This window comes from Choloepus didactylus, chromosome 2 (assembly GCF_015220235.1).
Source record: "Choloepus didactylus isolate mChoDid1 chromosome 2, mChoDid1.pri, whole genome shotgun sequence".
NCBI classification, from domain to species: Eukaryota; Metazoa; Chordata; class Mammalia; order Pilosa; family Megalonychidae; genus Choloepus; species Choloepus didactylus.
Window position 1 is genome coordinate 157,411,010 of NC_051308.1, and position 18,942 is coordinate 157,429,951.

General features: G+C 37.3%; 1 protein-coding gene across 1 annotated transcript in view; it reads left to right on the top strand.

Moving 5' to 3' along the window:
• COL24A1 (collagen type XXIV alpha 1 chain) overlaps window positions 1–18,942 on the top strand; it is a 466,350-nt gene that overhangs the window by 356,614 nt on the left and 90,794 nt on the right. The window contains 2 exon segments of the mRNA XM_037826738.1: window positions 7,907–7,960; window positions 8,067–8,120. Of these exon segments, the coding sequence (XP_037682666.1) occupies window positions 7,907–7,960; window positions 8,067–8,120 (108 nt within the window).

Genomic DNA, 18,942 nt, shown 5'->3' on the forward strand with positions numbered 1-18,942 from the left:
CTTGTTAATGTGTTGTAATACATTGATTGATTTTCTTATGTTGAACCATCCTTGCATGCCTGGAATAAACCCCACTTGGTCATGGTGTATGATTTTTTAATGTGTCTTTGGATTCGATTTGCAAGTATTTTGTTGAGGATTTTTGCATCTATATTCATTAGGGAGATTGGCCGGTAGTTTTCCTTTTTTGTAGCATCTTTGCCTGGTTTTGGTATTAGATTGATGTTAGCTTCATAAAATGAGTTAGGTAGTGTTCCATTTCTTCAATGTTTTGAAAGAGTTTGAGTAAGATTGGTGTCAGTTCTTTCTGGAAAGTTTGGTAGAATTCCCCTGTGAAGCCATCTGGCCCTGGGCATTTATTTGTGGGAAGATTTTTGATGACTGATTGGATCTTTTTGCTTGTGATGGGTTGGTTGAGGTCTTCTGTTTCTTCTCTGGTCAGTCTAGGTTGTTCATATGTTTCCAGGAAATTGTCCATTTCCTCTACATTATCCAGTTTGTTGCCATACAGTTGTTCATAATATCCTCTTATAATTTTTTTAATTTCTTCAGGATCTGCAGTTATGTCACCTTTTTCATTCATTATTTTGTTTATATGGGTCTTCTCTCTTTTTGATTTTGTCAGTCTAGCTAGGGGCTTGTCAATCTTGTTGATCTTCTCAAAGAACCAACTTTTGGTGATATTTATCCTCTCTATTGTTTTTTTGTTCTCTATGTCATTGATTTCTGCTTTAATCCTTGTTATTTCTTTTCTTCTACTTGGTTTAGGATTGGTTTGCTGTTCATTTTCTAGCTTCTTCAGTTGATCCATTAGTTCTTTGATTTTGGCTCTTTCTTCCTTTTTAATATATGCATTTAGTGCTATAAATTTCCCTCTTAGCACTGCTTTTGCTGCATCCCATAGGTTTTGGTATGTTGTGTTCTCATTTTCATTCCTCTCTATATATTTAGCAATTTCTCTTGCTATTTCTTCTTTAACCCACTGATTGTTTAGGAGTGTGTTGTTTAACCTCCAGGTATTTGTGAATTTTCTAAGTCTCTGATGGTTATTGACTTCTAATTGTATTCCATTGTGGTCAGAGAATGTGCTTTGAATAATTTCAATCTTTTTAAATTTATTGAGGCTTGTTTTATGTCCCAGCATATGATCTATTCTGGAGAAAGTTCCATGAGCACTAGAAAAGTATGTGTATCCTGGTGATTTGGGATGTAATGTCCTGTATATGTCTGTTAAATCTAATTCATTTATCAGATTGTTTAGATTTTCAATTTCCTTATTGGTCTTCTGTCTGGTTGATCTATCTATAGGAGAGAGTGATGTGTTGAAGTCTCCCACAATTATTGTGGAAACATCAATTGCTTCCTTTAGTTTCGCCAGTGTTTCTCTCATGTATTTTGTGGCACCTTGATTGGGTGCATAGACATTTACGATTGTTATTTCTTCTTGCTGAATTGCCCCTTTCATTAGTATGTAGTGGCCTTCTTTGTCTCTCAAAACATCCCTGCATTTGAAGTCTATTTTATCTGAGATTAATATTGCTACACTTGCTTTCTTTTGGCTGTAGCTTGCATGAAATATTTTTTTCCATCCTTTCACTTTCAGTTTCTTTGTGTCCCTGTGTCTAAGATGAGTCTCTTGTATGCAACATATTGATGGTTCATTTTTTTTGATCCATTCTGTGAATCTATATCTTTTAATTGGGGAGTTTAATCCATTTACATTCATTGTTATAACCGTGAAGGCATTTCTTGAATCAGCCATCTTATCCTTTGGTTTATGTTTGTCATATTTTTCCCCTCTATCTATTAATATCCTTTATTGTACCCATACCGAATCTCTTTAGTACTGAACCTTTCTCCAAGTCTCTCTGTCCTTTCTTTGTTTCTCTGTCTGTAGGGCTCCCTTCAGTATCTCCAGTAGGGCAGGTCTCTTGTTAGCAAATTCTCTCAGCATTTGTTTGTCTGTGAAAAATTTAAGCTCTCCCTCAAATTTGAAGGAGAGCTTTGCTGGATAAAGTATTCTTGGCTGGAAATTTTTCTCACTCAGAATTTTAAATGTATCGTGCCACTGCCTTCTTGCCTCCATGGTGGCTGCTGAGTAGTCACTACTTAGTCTTATGCTGTTTCCTTTGTATGTGGTGAATTGCTTTTCTCTTGCTGCTTTCAGAACTTGCTCCTTCTCTTCTGTGTTTGACAGTGTGATCAGTATATGTCTCGGAGTGGGTTTATTTGGATTTATTCTATTTGGGGTTCGCTGAGCATTTATGATTTGTGTATTTATGTTGTTTAGAAGATTTGGGAAGTTTTCCCCAACAATTTCTTTGAATACTCCTCCTAGACCTTTACCCTTTTCTTCCCCTTCTGGGACACCAATGAGTCTTATATTTGGACGTTTCATATTATCTATCATATCCCTGAGGTCCATTTCGATTTTTTCAATTTTTTTCCCCATTCTTTCTTTTATGCTTTCATTTTCCATTCTGTCATCTTCGAGGTCATTGATTCATTGTTCAACTTCCTCTAGTCTTGTACTATGAGTGTCCAGAATCTTTTTAATTTGGTCAACAGTTTCTTTAATTTCCATAAGATCATCCATTTTTTTATTTAGTCTTGCAATGTCTTCTTTATGCTCTTCTAGGGTCTTCTTGATTTCCTTTATCTCCCGTACTATGGTCTCATTGTTCATCTTTAGTTCTTTGAATAGCTGCTCTAGGTGCTGTGTCTCTTCTGGTCTTTTGATTTGGGTGCTTGGGCTTGGGTTATCCATATCGTCTGTTTTTTTCATATGCTTTATAATTTTCTGTTGTTTTTGGCCTCGTGGCATTTGCTGAACTTGATAGGGTTCTTTTAGGATTTGTAGACCAATTGAAGTCCTTATCTCTAATTTATCAGATCTACAGCTTCGTGGAGTACACTTTCTCTAACTAACCAGCAGGTGGCGTCCACGAGCCACCTGTTCTCCACAGGCCAGTTCTCCCCTGCTTAGCCTTTTTGGTGAGTGGGGGAGTGAGTCTTGTGGGGTCCAATTGGTGTACCAAGCTTGCATGTGTATTTCGTGTTGCCTGCCCTGTATATGGGGCTGTTTCTGGGCAGTGAGGGAGGTGGGGGTGGCTCTAACAATCAAATCTCCCTGGTGATCCTAGAGTTTTAAAGCTGCTGCAATAGTCTAGTCCTTCAGTTCAGTCCTGCCACAGTTTGTCTCTGCCACTGACCCACAAGTCCTTGGTATTGGCGTTTGGCTCCAGAGACTTGCAAGTGGGCCCCTCTTCCAGGCCGTGCACCCCGGGTCCTCTGTTGAGGGATGACTGTGCTATGTCACAGGTGAGTGCCGTCCCCCCAGGGCAGTTCTGGGCTGCTGGGCTGTGTAGGGAGGCTCCCAGTCTGCTGCAATGATGGCTGAATGGGGCTTTGTTAATTCACACTGCTCCACCTTCCCAACTCTGGGACAATCAGCTGAGGTTGCAGGGAAAGCTAATGTCCACGCCCAGTTTTGTGGTGTGTGCCTGTTATTTGAAGCACTTCCGTCACACTGGGTTGTCTGGGGCAGTTCTGGGCTATGGGGCTGGCGATGGGCAGGAGTGTTTCCTGTCCACCAGGATGATGGCTGCGAGCGGACACCCCCCTTTTCTTGGGAAGTTGTGGTGTTTAGTGAATTTTCTCAGCCACTGGATTATTGCCTTTTGTCTCAGAGCTCTCCTGATCTGCCCAAATTGCAAGTCTTTGAAGCTTTTTTATTGGGCTTCTTAGAGTAATTGTTTTAGAAAAAGAAAAAAGGATTAAAAAAAAAAAAAAAAAGGGCCCTCCTCAGAGATCTAATGGGTTATTGAAATGCTAAGAGACAAAGCAACCAGGGCCATTAAGGAAAGGTCCACAGGGCAGAGAGATCAGCTTTTCTTCAGGATTTGCATATGCGCCTCAGGGCCTGAGCTCGGGCCTGGGCTCTGCCCTTCCCCTTTCTATGTTCACCAGAACTCCAAAAATCCTCCGCTTTTATTTTGGAGTTTTTCGTGTTGTTTTTTTTCTATGCCTGTCCCCTCTCTGCTAGGCTGGCTGCTCTCAGATTCTCTGGTGTCTGGTCTCAGTCTATCTATGGTTGGAGTTTGGATCAGTAGAATGAGTTTCTGATAAGGGCTGCCACTGCAGTTCTCCCTTCTCCTTCCCGGAGCTGACAGCCCCTCCTCCCACGGGACTGAGCCTGGCAGGGAGGGGCGCGGGTCCCCTGGCCACAAAAACTTACAGATTTCGCTGATCTCAGCAGTTCCGCGTTTTCATGAGTGTTGTATGAAGTATGCCCAAAGTCAGATTGCTCTGTGGTGTCCAGTCCACGCAGTTCCTGGCTTTCTACCTACTTTCCTGGAGGAGTAACTAAAACATACAGCTCACCAGTCTGCCATCTTGCCCCGCCTCTCTACTTTTCTATTATGAAATTCACACAGTATAAAATTTATCATTTTAACCATTTCAAAGTGTATGATTCTGTGGCATTTAGTGCATTCACAGTGTTGTACAACCATCATCACTATCTAGTTCCAGAACATTTTCATCACCCCAAAAGGAAATCCCATTAAGCAGCCACTTCCCAATTCCCCCTCTCCCTAGCCCCTAGCAATCACTAATCTGATTTCTGTCTCTATGGATTTGCCTTTTTTAGATATTTCATGTAAATGGAATCATACAATATGTGTCTGGCTTCTTTTACTTAGCTTAAAATTTTCAAGGTTCATCCATGTTGTAGTGTGTTTCTGTATGTCATTCCTTTTTGTGACTGAATAATCACCAAGGTTTTTAAAAATACTTTTATATTCATAAATATTCTTACAATTGTGATGAACTTATGATTATCCTGTTGGAGGAAATAATGGAATGGATAATGCAGATTTTTCTTCTATTTGGCTGTGAACTAATTGGAAATTAATTTTTTTATCAATCCTTCTCACCAACCTCTGTTTTTAATTCCCTTAAAAAAAACTAAGAATGACAAAACTCAAGTGTCTTCCTCATTATCTTGAATAAATATTTACTAGGCATCACAATGCATGGCACATTTTATGTGTTATATATGATAAAATTTCTACAAACTCAGTCTCTGCTCATTCAGCATATCTTCAAGTGTCTGTCATGGGCCAGGAACAGAGCTAAGTGCTATGGATACACTGGACACCCCAGATACAGCCTCTGCCTCCCCCTTTGGAAAACACATATCTAAGACATACAATATAAGAACATTTAATCAGTATAAAAATAGACACAGTTACTTATAGCTCTTATCCAGCAAAATATACATCACTAGGTCAAAACAATCACTTGAAGTTCAGAAAAGCCAAGGGATATGTGGGTTTAGATATATTATCCTGTCAACATGTACTTTTAAGAGTGTGTACAGAAACAAGCAGACACCCAATATTAAGTCAGGCTAAACGTATACAAGCCAACGTCCCAGAAAAACATTGAATAAATTATGTTCTATCACAAATTCCTTTTTACTTTGATTTGGCAAAAGTCATAGATTTTTTTGCATGCCGTGAAATAACAATAACTAAATCCCCACTTGGCCTTTGCTCCTTAGCATCAGGCACACATATCCAGGTACCTACCTATTGGACATTATCAGAGGTTCATCAAATTCAGTATGTCCCAAACGATAGCATCATCATCCTCCCCAAATCTGACCCTCCTAGCTACTAGCACAGTGAATCCTTTAGTAGGTACTCCATATATATGTTTTTGTTTAACAGATTAATCCTTTCTCCCCCTTTCTCTGTCTTACACTTCTCACCTCTCATCTCGTATCTCATCTCTCACAGTCAATGGGCTGCTTCTTTGGGACTCTTAAATATATCTTGAATCGAGCCCCATTGCCCTATGTTAGTTCAGATGCTCAATTTTTTCCTGTATTATTTCAATAGCTTCCTAACTGGTCTCTCTGTCTTCCTCATAGCCCTCCCAAATCCATTCTCCACATGACATGTTCTCTCCAATGAATATCCATTTGTTTCTCATGCTGTTCCCTCTACCCAGAATGTTTTCCTTTTACTTTACTGCCTGGAACATTATTCCTTCAAGAGTTAGCATACCTTCACTTCCCTTACAAAATCCTCCCCAACCCCCCTCAACTATTCAACTCATCCCACCATGAATATAATCATGCAAAATTCATCACTTCCCATGACTTCACAAATATAACTTTATAATAATGTTTACTACAACATATTTAATTTTTAACACTGCAGAAAAATGGTCTTTGGCCAGATCTGTGTCATATTTTCACAAAGCAAAGAGAGGCAGTAGGTATTCTATGACTAGTCTGTAAAGGACTCTAAAATTATAGCCAAGGTTGGTGACAAAGCCTTAATTTGCCGTCATAATTCTGAGCTGTTTTAATTTCCTCATTCGCTCACTCTCACTTTCATACTGTAACCCAAGCTTCTCACCAGCCACTTCTGCATCCTCTTTCATAAGTGGTCTACAGGTAGTCATATTTACTTGGGGGCTATATACCAAACTCTCCCTCTTGATTAACCTGATTCTGTTATTTGCTGACTCTGCTCATTTTTTGCTGCTGAGGGTCATATGTGGTAATGTTTTTTTCTTTACTGTGGCCATGTGCTATATAGAAAGCTCTCCAAACTAACCTTTCTCTCTTGCCAACGTTCACTCCTTTAACCATGATTCATTTCCTTTATCAGGAATTTGAAACTTAAAACCTACAAATATTTGCCTCATAGAGTGCAAACAAAGAAGGCTCAAATGACCTTTCTGTGAGATAAATATTGTTAGCTTATGTATGTAATTCCTTTTTCTCCTAGCCCATAAAAAGGAGATGGGCTTGATAACCATCTTTCCTAAGGCATCCTTTGTGTAATATTCAGAAAATAGGAAGAAAGGAACCTTATGTGAAGGAGACAGCGGGGAAGGGGATAAAAGAGATTACATGCAGAATTCTTCCTGCATAACTCTCACCTGGCATGCCCCTGGGTTGTTGCTAGTTTCTGTTTATCCACTTGCAAAGGGAAACATGGTAGGTCAGCCTTTCCTTTTTAGGAGAACTAGGGTGATGACTGATTGCTAAATGTCAGAGTATTTGATGTGTCTTGGCATAATATGTAGTAGTTGCTCCCAGTCTTCAGCCCAGTAAACCTTCTATCAAAATGGCTATGAATTTACTTTGTAAAAATGGAGACCTTAGTATACTCCCACAGTGTGAATATGTTGAAAAAGAAATTTGTTCTCAAACTCTTTATTACTTTAGTTATTAACTTGAGGCTACTGTAACAAATTGCAGCAAACTAGATGGCTTAAAACAACAGAATTTTATTCTCTCACAGTTGTAGAGATCAGAAGTTCAAAATCAAGGTGTTGACAGGTCCATGCTCCCTCTCCTCCATAGGCTTCAGGATAGAATCATTCATTTGTTCTTCCAGCTTCTTGTGGCTGTGGGCATTCCTGTGAGGCCACTGCTCCAATCTCAGCCTTGTTCTGCATATGACCTTCTCCGTCTTCTGTCTGTCTCCCTCTTGTCATTGGATTTGGGATCCATATGAATATTCCAGGATGATCTCAACTCAAGGTCCATAACTTAATTAGATCTTCAAAGACCCTTTTCCTAAATAAGGTCATATATACACAGTTTCCGGATTGGGGGGCGGGGGGAAGGTCACCATTCAACCCACTACATTGACTATTTACATGGAGAAAACAAAACAAAACAAAACACCTACATTGTTTGTCATTCATTATAGTATCCAGTAGCTATTATGTTCTATCCTGTTTCTAAGAGAGTATCATAATCTCCATGATATTTAAATTGAATTTTGCAACACTTGACTACCCTTTTAAGTGATCCTGCCCAATTCTCTAAGTCACATTTCTGTGTTGACTCTAACAATATAATTTTTTCTATCCCTAGGGTCATGTAGGTATACCAGGGCTAAGAGGTACCACTGGACAACAAGGGCCCCCCGTAAGTTTTGAAACCATTCTTTTCTAATTCTGGCATTTAAAAAAATTAGTATAATTTATTTGATCCTTGCTTCATGTGTGCTTTCTGTTTTTGGTTCCTATTAAAGGGCAAACCAGGTGACCAGGGTGAACAAGGACTAAAAGGAGAGAGAGGATCTGAAGTAAGTTGAAACCATTTAAGACAATTTGAAATTTATTGTTGGCTTGAGAAAATAGAGGCATAAGTAGTAGTTATTTATTGTAATTCAAATGATTGTTCATTCCTCCAGAGCAGGGATCACTGTAGGCCTCAAAATGGGGTGTTAGTCAGTAATTTTACTAAAACATAATAATTAATTGATTCATATGTTTGACTATTATCAAAATTTCCCTTTACCAGCAACCCAGTGTATAACCTGGCTTTGTGAATATTACCTAAGATTGTCCCAAACTAATAGTCTCTTCTGAAGTTTCAAGCAGAAATAGCAATGAGCCTTAAAACCAGCATCGAAGAGTAAAAAATTTATCAGTCAAATCTCTTCAGTGGTTAGGATAAGGATAAGAAGGATAAGGACAGAAATAGTTTGACATGACACAGACTCACAATTGGTTTTAACATTTTCTTTTCATAAAACAAATTAGTTATTTGTCATAAGCAAACTAAAAATTGGTTGGTGTATTGAATTTAGACTTCTTTTTCCCTGTGCATTGATAGATGTTGTTTCAGCCTTACATAGCTAAACTGGCTTTGTCATTTACACCATAAGTTCATTGCTGCCCTGCTTTTCATTGTATCCTGGCTTCAGGTGCTACTGATTTTAAACTTAATTGCTAAGAAAATGCCCATGCCAGATAAGTCCCAAAACAGAGAGGCAGCAGCCTCTTCAGGAACATCAACCAGATGCAGCCCCTTTCCCCATAATGTCAACACCCCTTTTCAACGTGAACAACTTAGGGTCATCACTGCCTAGACAGACCTAAAGATTGAGAAAGTGATTAAATGAGACGAAGGGGTAGCAACAGACAAGATAGGATTTAACAAAGGATTACGAATACTGAATCTTTATATAGATATATTTTTTTGGATGCTGGGGTATTGGGATGGCTTTAAGGAAATAACTGAAATCGTGCAACTGTAACCCATGACATTTTTGAAATTTGCTCTATAGCTACTGTGAAATTGTACTTTGAAAGTTATCATCTTTCTGTATAAATGTTATATTTCACAATAAGGAAATAACTGAAACAGTGGAACTGTAACCCATAGCATTCTTTGGATTTACCTATATAACTACTTGTTAAGTCATATTTTGAAAGTTATCACCTTTGTTTATATATATTATATTTCACAATAAGGAAATAACTGAAACAGTGGAACTGTAACCCGTAGCATTCTTTGGAATTACCTATATAACTACTTGTTAAGTCGTACTCTGAAAGTTATCACTGTTCTGTATATATTATATTTCACAATATAAAATGTATTAAAAAAAGAAAATGTACTATATTTTAATAATAAATTACGTGAGAGTAGATAATAAGTAATGACTTTGAGATCATATTTCTCCTAATTTGTTGAACAGTCTCCACCCATACTGTGTTTCCCACTTTGGGGAATAATTAATAAAATGGAGCCAATTTAGATACATTAAATAGGTGTTCACTCACCTATTCCTTTCGAATAGTCTTAGGACTATTAGTTAATTTCCTTAATAATAAGAATTAAAAAATAATTAAGAAATAAGATATTCCATTGAGGGCAAGCTTGAACAAGAAAAACTGCTGAGAAAAGAGGACCATTGTTTCATTCACTTAGAATTTTTAAATACCAGAATTGGAAAAAGTCACAGAAAATTTGAGAATGTAGAACACTGCTACTGCTTTCATGCTGCATTCCTATATTTGCATTAAGTGCCAAAGAATACAAGTGTTCTCTCAAGGCTTGATCCTAAAATTTCTAATCTTTTACAGTTAGTATTTTCATATTTGCAATATTTTCTTTTTCCTTTTGGGTATATCTCAGGAAGAAGACAAGGATGTTCTTGATATATACTAGAATCTGTTAAGATTATGTCAGTGAAATGTTCTTACTAGACAACTGCTTCTTCAGCCTACATAGTCAGTTCAACCTGGGTTTTGGAGCTGAAAGTTGTTCAGGAACCAAAGTTTAAATTCTGCATAATTCAGGGGAACTAGTTCTTTCCTACTTTGGGAAATGCTGGCATACAACCCAAGGGCACATTAGAGAGAAAGAAAGAAAGGGAGAGAGGGACAGAGGAAGAGAGAAAAGAGGAAGTTGGGGGTGGGAGAGGATATGAATAAATACAGGCCACTTTTTGGTAGATGCATAAACACTATTCTCTGTTAATGACTGATTTCTTGTGTCTTCTTTTCATCTATGTATTGATAATTAAATACCAGTGCCTATTTCCCTTTTTGGCAATGTACTTGAATCATTTTCCCCTTAGAGATTGAATTAGAAGTTAATTTCACAGGAATCCTTATCATTGAATTTTGTTACATAGTTTGCTTGTCATTGGGAAAGAAAAGTCTTAAAGTCTATTTCCTTGCATCATATCTGTATTCTACTATAGCTGTTCCTCACTTAAGCATATTTGAGGTCACTGAAAAAAAGCAGAACTAATTTGAGTTATTATACTGTTAGTTCAGCAAAGGTAGTCAATCTTTCCTCTCTAGCCAGATTGGGTCTGTATAAAGTAAATGTGATTCTGTCAGCCAGGATAGTTGTCCCCATACAATATTATAAAGTAAATCTATATGAGGATTTAGAGAACTTTAAATCCCAGCCTGTGCCTCTGCCTCTTTGTGACCCTAGTCTCTGTACTGTCTTCTATTATATCTGCTGGAATAATCTATACCATTTCCTTATTTCTGTAGATGAAATGACACATGAAATATACCAATTCCCTTTTATCATTGACTTCAAACAATAATTACACCCATGATTTTCTACATGAATATCCAACTATAGATCTTGACTTAAGAATACTATTTCCTGGGGAGAACCTAAGATGGTGGCCAGGAGAGACAAGGCAAAAAAACACCTCCATGAAAAATACTAGGTAAAAGCCAGAAAGTGACTCAGAACACCAGTTCCAGTGATGCACCAGCTGGACAAGTTCTGCTGAATCCACAGGGATTATGCACTTGGTGAAACTGGGAGTCTGCGTTCTGAAACGCATAAGCCGGCTGAATGTCCAGCAGCCATGCTGCAGTGTGGGGAAACCGTGGGTTGGTATTTGGAGGTGGACTAGTTCTTTTTTAAAAAACACAAAAATGCCTGCAGATATGGCAGCAAGAACCACACAGTGAAGCGCAGCAGGAACAGACTGTGGGTACGCCTCAATATCTGGCATGGAAGATAGCCTTTTGCACACCCACTGCTAATTGTCTCAGAGCGAGGCAGGCAGAGGGGAGCCAAAAGGGGAAAATAACCACGCCCCTTGCAGCCATCTTCCCGGCAGACTGGGAGCGCTCCTGCCTGACTCCGGCACCGCAGCCCAGAGCCGCACCAAAAAACCCAGTGTGACAGGAAGTGTTTCCAGCATCACGTGCACACACCACAATATCCGGCGTGGACAGTAGCCTTTCGCACACCCACAGCTAATAGTCCTGGAGCTGGGAAGGCAGAGCTCTGCGTAAAGGGAGAAGTCAACACGCCCCATTCAGCCATCCTTACAGCAGGCTGGGAACGGCCCTACACAGCCCGGTGGCCCAGAACTTCCCTTGAGGGATGGCGTGCACTTGTGACATAGCACAACGTTCCCTCAGCAGAGGTCCTAGAAGGCTTGGAAGAGGGACCCACTCAGAAATCCCAGGGACCAGACGCCAGTACCAAGGACTTGTGGGTCAGCGGCAGAGACAATCTGTGGCAAGACTGAAATGAAGGCTTAGCCTCCTGCAACTGCCTTAAATCTCCAGGAACACCCGGAAGGTTTGATTATTAAAGCTGCCCTTCCTCCCTAATCACCCAGACACACGCCCCACATTCAGGGCGGACAGCACCAACAACACACCCAAACTTGGTGCACCAATTGGACCCCACAAGAATCAGATCCCCATGCACCACAAGACAAATTTGGGGAGAACTGACTTGAAGGGAATAGGTGACTCACAGACGCCATCTGCTGGTTAGTTAGAGAAAGTGTACGCCTCCAAGCTGCAGTTCTGACAAATTAGGGATCAAGTAAAGCAAATGCCAAGAGGCCAAAGACAACAAAAAATCTTAAAGCATATGATTAAACCAGACAGTATGGAGAACCCAAAACCAAACACCCAAATCAAAAGATCAGAAGACACACAGTATTTGGCAGAATTAATCAAAGAACTACAGACTGGCAACAAGAGCATGGCACAGGATATAAAGGACATGAAGAAGAGCGTGGCACAGGATACAAAGGACATAAAGAAGACCGTAGAAGAGCATAAAGAAGAAATTGCAAGAGTAAATAAAAAAATAGAAGATCTTATGGAAATTAAAGAAACTGTAGGCCAAATTAAAAAGACTCTGGATACTCATAATATGAGATTAGAGAAAGTTGAACAACAACTCGGCCTCCTCGAGGACCACAGAACAGAAAATGAAAGAACAAAAGAAAGAATGGAGAAAAAAAAAATTGAAAAAATCAAAATGGATCTCAGGGATATGATAGATAAAATAAAACTTCCAAATATAAGATTCATTGGTGTCCCAGAAGGGGAAGAGAAGGCTAAAGGTCTAGAAAAAGTATTCAAAGAAATTGTTGGGGAAAACTTTCCAAACCTTCTACACAATATAAATACACAAAGCATAAATGCCCAGCAAACTCCAAATAGAATATATCCAAATAAACCCACTTCAAAACATATTCTGATCAGACTGTCAAATACTGAAGAGAAGGAGCGAGTTCTGAAAGCAGCAAGAGAAAAGCAATTCACCACATACAAAGGAAACAACATAAGACTAAGTAGTGACTACTCAGCGGCCACCATGGAGGCGAGAAGGCAGTGGCATGACATATTTAAAATTCTGAGAGAGAAAAATTTCCAACCAAGAATACATTATCCAGCAAAGCTCTCTTTCAAATTTGAGGTGAGCTTAAATTTTTCACAGGCAAATGCTGAGAGATTTTGCTAATAAAAGACTTGCCCTACTTCAGATACTAAAGGAAGCCCTATCGACAGAGAAACAAAGAAAGAAGAGAGAGAGATGGAGAAAGTTTCAGTTCTAAAGAGATTCAATATTGGTTTATTAAAGGACATTAAGAGAGAGGGGGGAAAAATATAGCTGATAAACATAAACCAAAGGACAGGATGGCTGATTCAAGAAATGCCTTCACAGTAATAACATTGAATGTAAATGGATTAAACTCCCCAATTAAAAGATATAGATTGGCAGAATGGATCAAAAAATATGAACCATCAATATGTTGCATACAAGAGACTCATCTTAGACACAGAGACGCAAAGAAATTGAAAGTGAAAGAATGGGAAAAAATATTTCATGCAAGCTACAGCCAAAAGAAAGCAGGAGTAGCAATACTAATATCAGATAAAATAGACTTTAAAAGCAAGGATGTTATGAGAGACAAAGAAGGCCATTACATACTAATAAAAAGGGCAATTCAACGAGAAGAAACAACAATCCTAAATGTTTATGCACCCAATCATGGTGCCACAAAATACATGAGACAAACACTGGCAAAGCTAAAGGAAGCAATGGATATTTCTGCAATAATTGTGGGAGACTCAACACATCACTCTCTCCTATAGATAGATCAACCAGACAGAAGACCAATAAGGAAAATGAAAAGCTAAACAATTGGATAAATGAATTTGATTTAACAGACATCTATAGAACATTACGTTCCAAATCACCAGGATACACATTCTTCTCTAGTGCTCATGGAACTTTCTGCAGAATAGACCATATGCTGGGACATAAAACAAGCCTCAATAAATTTAAGAAAATTGGATTATTCAAAACACATTCTCTGACCACAATGGAATGCAATTAGAAGTCAATAACCATCAGAGACTTGGAAAATTCACAAACACCTGGAGGTTAAACAACACACTCCTAAAATAAATGGTTTATAATATAGAATGTAGGGGAACTAGCAATAGAGAGCAATTAATGAAGGGAGAACAATAACCCAATAAACGCCGATAAGCTATTGTGGGTAAATTTAACATTCTGGGAATGCCCAGGAATGACTATGGTTTGTTAATTTCTGAAGGGTATGATAGGAACAAGGTCACAGAAATGTTGCTATATTAGGTTATTTTCTTGGGGTAGAGTAGGACATGTTGGACTCCCTTGTTATGGTTTGTTCAAAATTTTTTTTTATTGTATTTTGTTTAATTTTTTTATATAGTTGATTTTAAAAAAAGTAAATTAAAAAAAAAAAGCGATGAAAAAAATATGCAGAGCCCCCTTGAGGAGCTGGTGGAGAATGCGGGGGTGTTGAGCTCTCCCACCTCAATGGCTGCTAATGTGCTCACAGGCATAGGGGACTGGTGGTTTGATGGGCTGAGCCCTCTACCACAGGAATTGCGTTTGGGAAGACTGTTGCTGCAAAGGAGAAGCTAGGCCTCCTATAATTGTGCCTAAGAACCTCCTTCCAAATGCCTCTTTGTTGCTCAGATGTGGCCCTCTCTCTCTAGCTAAGCCAACTTGGCAGGTGAAATCATTGCCCTCCCGTCTACATGGGGTCTGACACCCAGGGGAGTGAATCCCCCTGGCAATATGGAATATGACTCCTGGGGAGGAATGTAGACCCGGCATTGTGGGTTGGAGAACATCTTCTTGACCAAAAGGGGATGTGAAAGGCAGTGAAATAAGCTTCAGTGGCAGAGAAAGTCCAAAAGGAGCCGAGAAGTCAGTCTGGTGGGCACTCTTACATACGATATAGACAACCCTTTTTGGGTTCTAATGAATTGGAATAGCTAGCAGTAAATACCCAAAACTGTCAAACTACATCCCAGAATCTATGAATCTTGAAGACAATTGTATAAAAATGTATCTTATGAAGGGTGACAGTGTAATTGGGAAAGCCATATGGACCATACTCCCCTTTGTCTCGTTTATGGATGGATGAGTAGAAAAATGGGGGAAGGAAAAAAAAAACCACACTCAGTGTTCTTTTTTACTTTAATTGTTCTTTTTCACTTTAATTTTTATTCTTATTATTTTTGTGTGATAATGAAAATGTCAAAAATTAATTTTGGTGATGAATGCACAACGATATAATGGTACTGTAAACAATTGAATGTATGCTTTGTTTTGTGTGACTGCATTGTATGTGAATATATCTCAATAAATATGAATAAAAAAATAAAAGAACATAGGAAGAATGGAACCAGATATTTTTATTCCTAAACACAGATATCTGAGTTGCCTGTTTTAAAAAACTCATCACACACGATTGTATAGCAATGTAGCTTACAAGGGGGGACAGCGTGATAGTGAAGGCCTTGTGGATCACACTCCCTTTATCCAGTGTATTGGTGGATGAGTAGAAAAATGGGGACAAAAAACTAAATGAAAAATAGGGTGGGAGGGGGGTGATGATTTGGGTGTTCTTTTTTACTTTTATTTTTTATTCTTATTTTCACTTTTTCTGGTAAAGGAAAATGTTGAAAAAATAAATTGGGGTGGTGAATGAACAACTATGTTGTCGTACAGTGAACAACTAATTGTACACTTTGATGATTATATGGTATGTGAATATATCTCAATAAAATTGAATTTTAAAAAAATTAAAAGAAAAGAATAATATTTCCCCTTTGTCCCTTGACTAGGGTTTCTAATTGCCTTTTCAATCTCTTGCTTTATTTCCCTTGATTTATGTTTTACCTCTCTGTAACACTCTTTAATAATGAATTTTAGTAAGTGAATTGGGAAGAAGTGAGAACTAAAACTGACTATAGTTTTATTTCTTGAAAATACAGTTAATGTGCAATCCAACATATCATATACAGATCCCAAGTAGATATAATCAGGGCCTTTTAAATGTTTTCTCAATGTAGATGCACCCTTCAGAGAAATCTTTTTTTTTTTTTTAATTGCCCATCTTAAATAGTCTTCCTTATTTGGTTTTAGATCCAAGTTGCTGTTTTGAAATTTATTCCAACAGCATCTGTACTTCAAAATGTCTTTGCCTGCCTTATCAGTATAGTCTAGAATAGAGGTTAAGAAGTGAACAAACTCTGGGGCTAGATTGGGTCCAAATCCAGGTCTGCCACTTAGTAGTTTGGGAACTTTAAACAAATTACTTAACATCTCTGTGCCCAGTTCCTTCATCTGTAAAATGGAAACAGTAATAGTACTTACTTCATAGCGTTGTTATGAGTAATAAATGAGTTAATAGATGTAAAGCATTTTAACAGTGTCTGGGACATAATAAGGACACAAATGTTAGGTATCATGGTTAACTAAAGTAGGTACACAGAGATGCACAGAGAAGGGGATAGATGTACCTGTCACTTTCTATTCCTTTACTGTGGTTTGTTTTTCTTTCTCACTCATATTGCTGCCTGAAATTATAATAAACTTTTTAAAAAAATCTTTTTCCCACTGTAATAGCTACTTGGGGTAGGTACCTTATCTGTTTTTTGAAAGTACTAAATAAAAATCTGTGAAATGGGTGAATAAGTGAATGGCACAATTCCAAAACACACACATTGGAAGACTAAGACATGCCAATTGTTCATAAAGAAACTTGTCATCTTCTCTGTACAAATCCATGAGACTCATTATTGGAATATGTAGCAAGACCAGTCTTTCTCTTAGACTTCATATCCTAATAAGGATGACAAAAGTAATATAGCTACAATGTTTTTTAAGTTTATTAATATGTTAGAAAATTGAGAATTCTACTAATTCAAAAAATTTATTATTTTGACTCAGTCTAGAGTCAAATTACCTGGTTCTGAATCCCAGCTTCACCTCTTAGTAGATTGTATGGCCTTGGGCAAATTTGTTAGATCTTTTCTCATCTGAAAATTCTTTCTATGATATTCATGTAAATTAAATTAGATAATTCATATACAGCACTTAACAGTGATAGATAGCAAGAGCTCAATATACATTTTATTTTTTATTACTTCTATTAAATTTACCTTCACATTATTGGGAGGCAATGGGATTTGAAAAGTAGCCCTGTGAAATCATTATGGAGGAGATGATGTTTAACATACCCAAGAGAGTAAACCTTTATATTTGCAGAAAATTATATGTAATTTCAAAATTATCATTCTTTTGCATTTCCTTAGGCACATATGAAGATGCTTTGTTGACCCTTAGTTTGTTTTACAACATGTATTTGAATATAACCATATTTTAAAGTATCAAATATTTAATGATTTGCAGTTTTTACTAATTAGTTGCTCCCCTTCCTCAAAATTAGTACACATTTTAGTGTTGAGTCTAAATTTTTGATAAGTCCTGGTATATATTGTATATTGACAAACAACAGTCCAGCAAAAATTGAGTGTAAAAAATGTGAATGAAATAGAAAACTGCTAGAATCTTACAAAAAGTTAAGACTAAAAAATATGTGCTTTTGGGAATTAAAAGTTTTTCCCTAAACTGTTTAAATGTCTTTTAAAAATGCAAATTTTCCTATGACAATGCTTGAATGGCAGTCATAATTTTTCTATCAAATAAAAATTGGAATTGCAGATTGTTAAAAAAAAAAGATCAGGTTTAGCTGTTTGGATTTGCTTTGTTTTAATGAAATAATCTTTATGAATGGATAAGAAATTCCTCTGAAGTTAGGTGGAAAATGAACTTAAACCCGAGTATCTTTAGAGTGTGTTACTATTTAAAATAAGTGCTTGGTTAAAAATAATAGGATAATGAGAGTATAAGCCATTAAAATTCGATGTAATCAATATCCTAATTTTTGAATACATAATTCTCTGTTCTCCGATCCTTATGGAGAAAAAGATTTCTCATTCTACCTGACAGGTGACTTTTTGTAACTTCTGAGTGTTTCTGTATTTTCTGTAAATATTTCCAGCTTCTTAGGACTTAAATAGCAACAAGAATAAACATTGACTGTGTATTGTTCACCCAGAGCACCTTCGACAGTCAGGTATATCCTGCCCAATTGCTGTCATCTTGTTTTCTTACATTTTGCCAAAGCTTTAAATTTCTTTTTTAGATTTGGAAACAGCCCTCTTATTTTTCAGATTAAATTTTCAGAAGGAATTTAAGATTCAGAGAGATTATAACTTACCTAAGGTCACAGAACTAGTTAGCAACAGAACCAACACTAGAAACTTTATTTCCTAGCTCCCATTATTATACAGAAGTCTTCTATTACTTTGCAATGTTTTATAAATTAAGAAAAATATGATTAATTTTATTTAACCAACTAATATATTTATTAGGTTCTTGGATTTGGTATTGTGGGCAACTATAAAGAAAAAGGGCAAGTCAAAACCAATTGCAGAGCCACTACATGTTTTAAAAGACTTTTGTAATGCACTGTGAATTGTCCTATAATGGCTTTCAAAGAGTAGGACTCAAGCCAAACTCTCATTTTCCTCCCAAAACAAAATTCCAGATTTTAGTGAATTGAAATTTCTTGATTAAAAAAAGAGTGTATTGCCTAACTCTTTAAACGTGTTTTCTTTTTAAAGCTGCCTTCTCAAAGGTCATTTGAACTAGCAAAGAATTGAGATAACTTCACTGTCCTTCAGCCTCATTTAAACAGAAAACAAACAAAGTTTTGGAATAAAATGGGAGATTAAAAAAAAAAAATGTCCTTTATCAAGATAGGGAATTAAACTACCCTCTCTAGTAGTCTTTAAACTAGTACAAATGAATAGAAGCCTGTCTTAAATGGATCTGATTTCAAATGGGCTATTCTATGTATTTTTCAAAGCTAGCCATGTAAAAAGGAAAACACAGTATTTTATGCACTCTAAAGACTACATATAAAATTCATTTGCCTTTCCTATTATGAGAATAAAAAAGTCTGCTCATTGATTTAT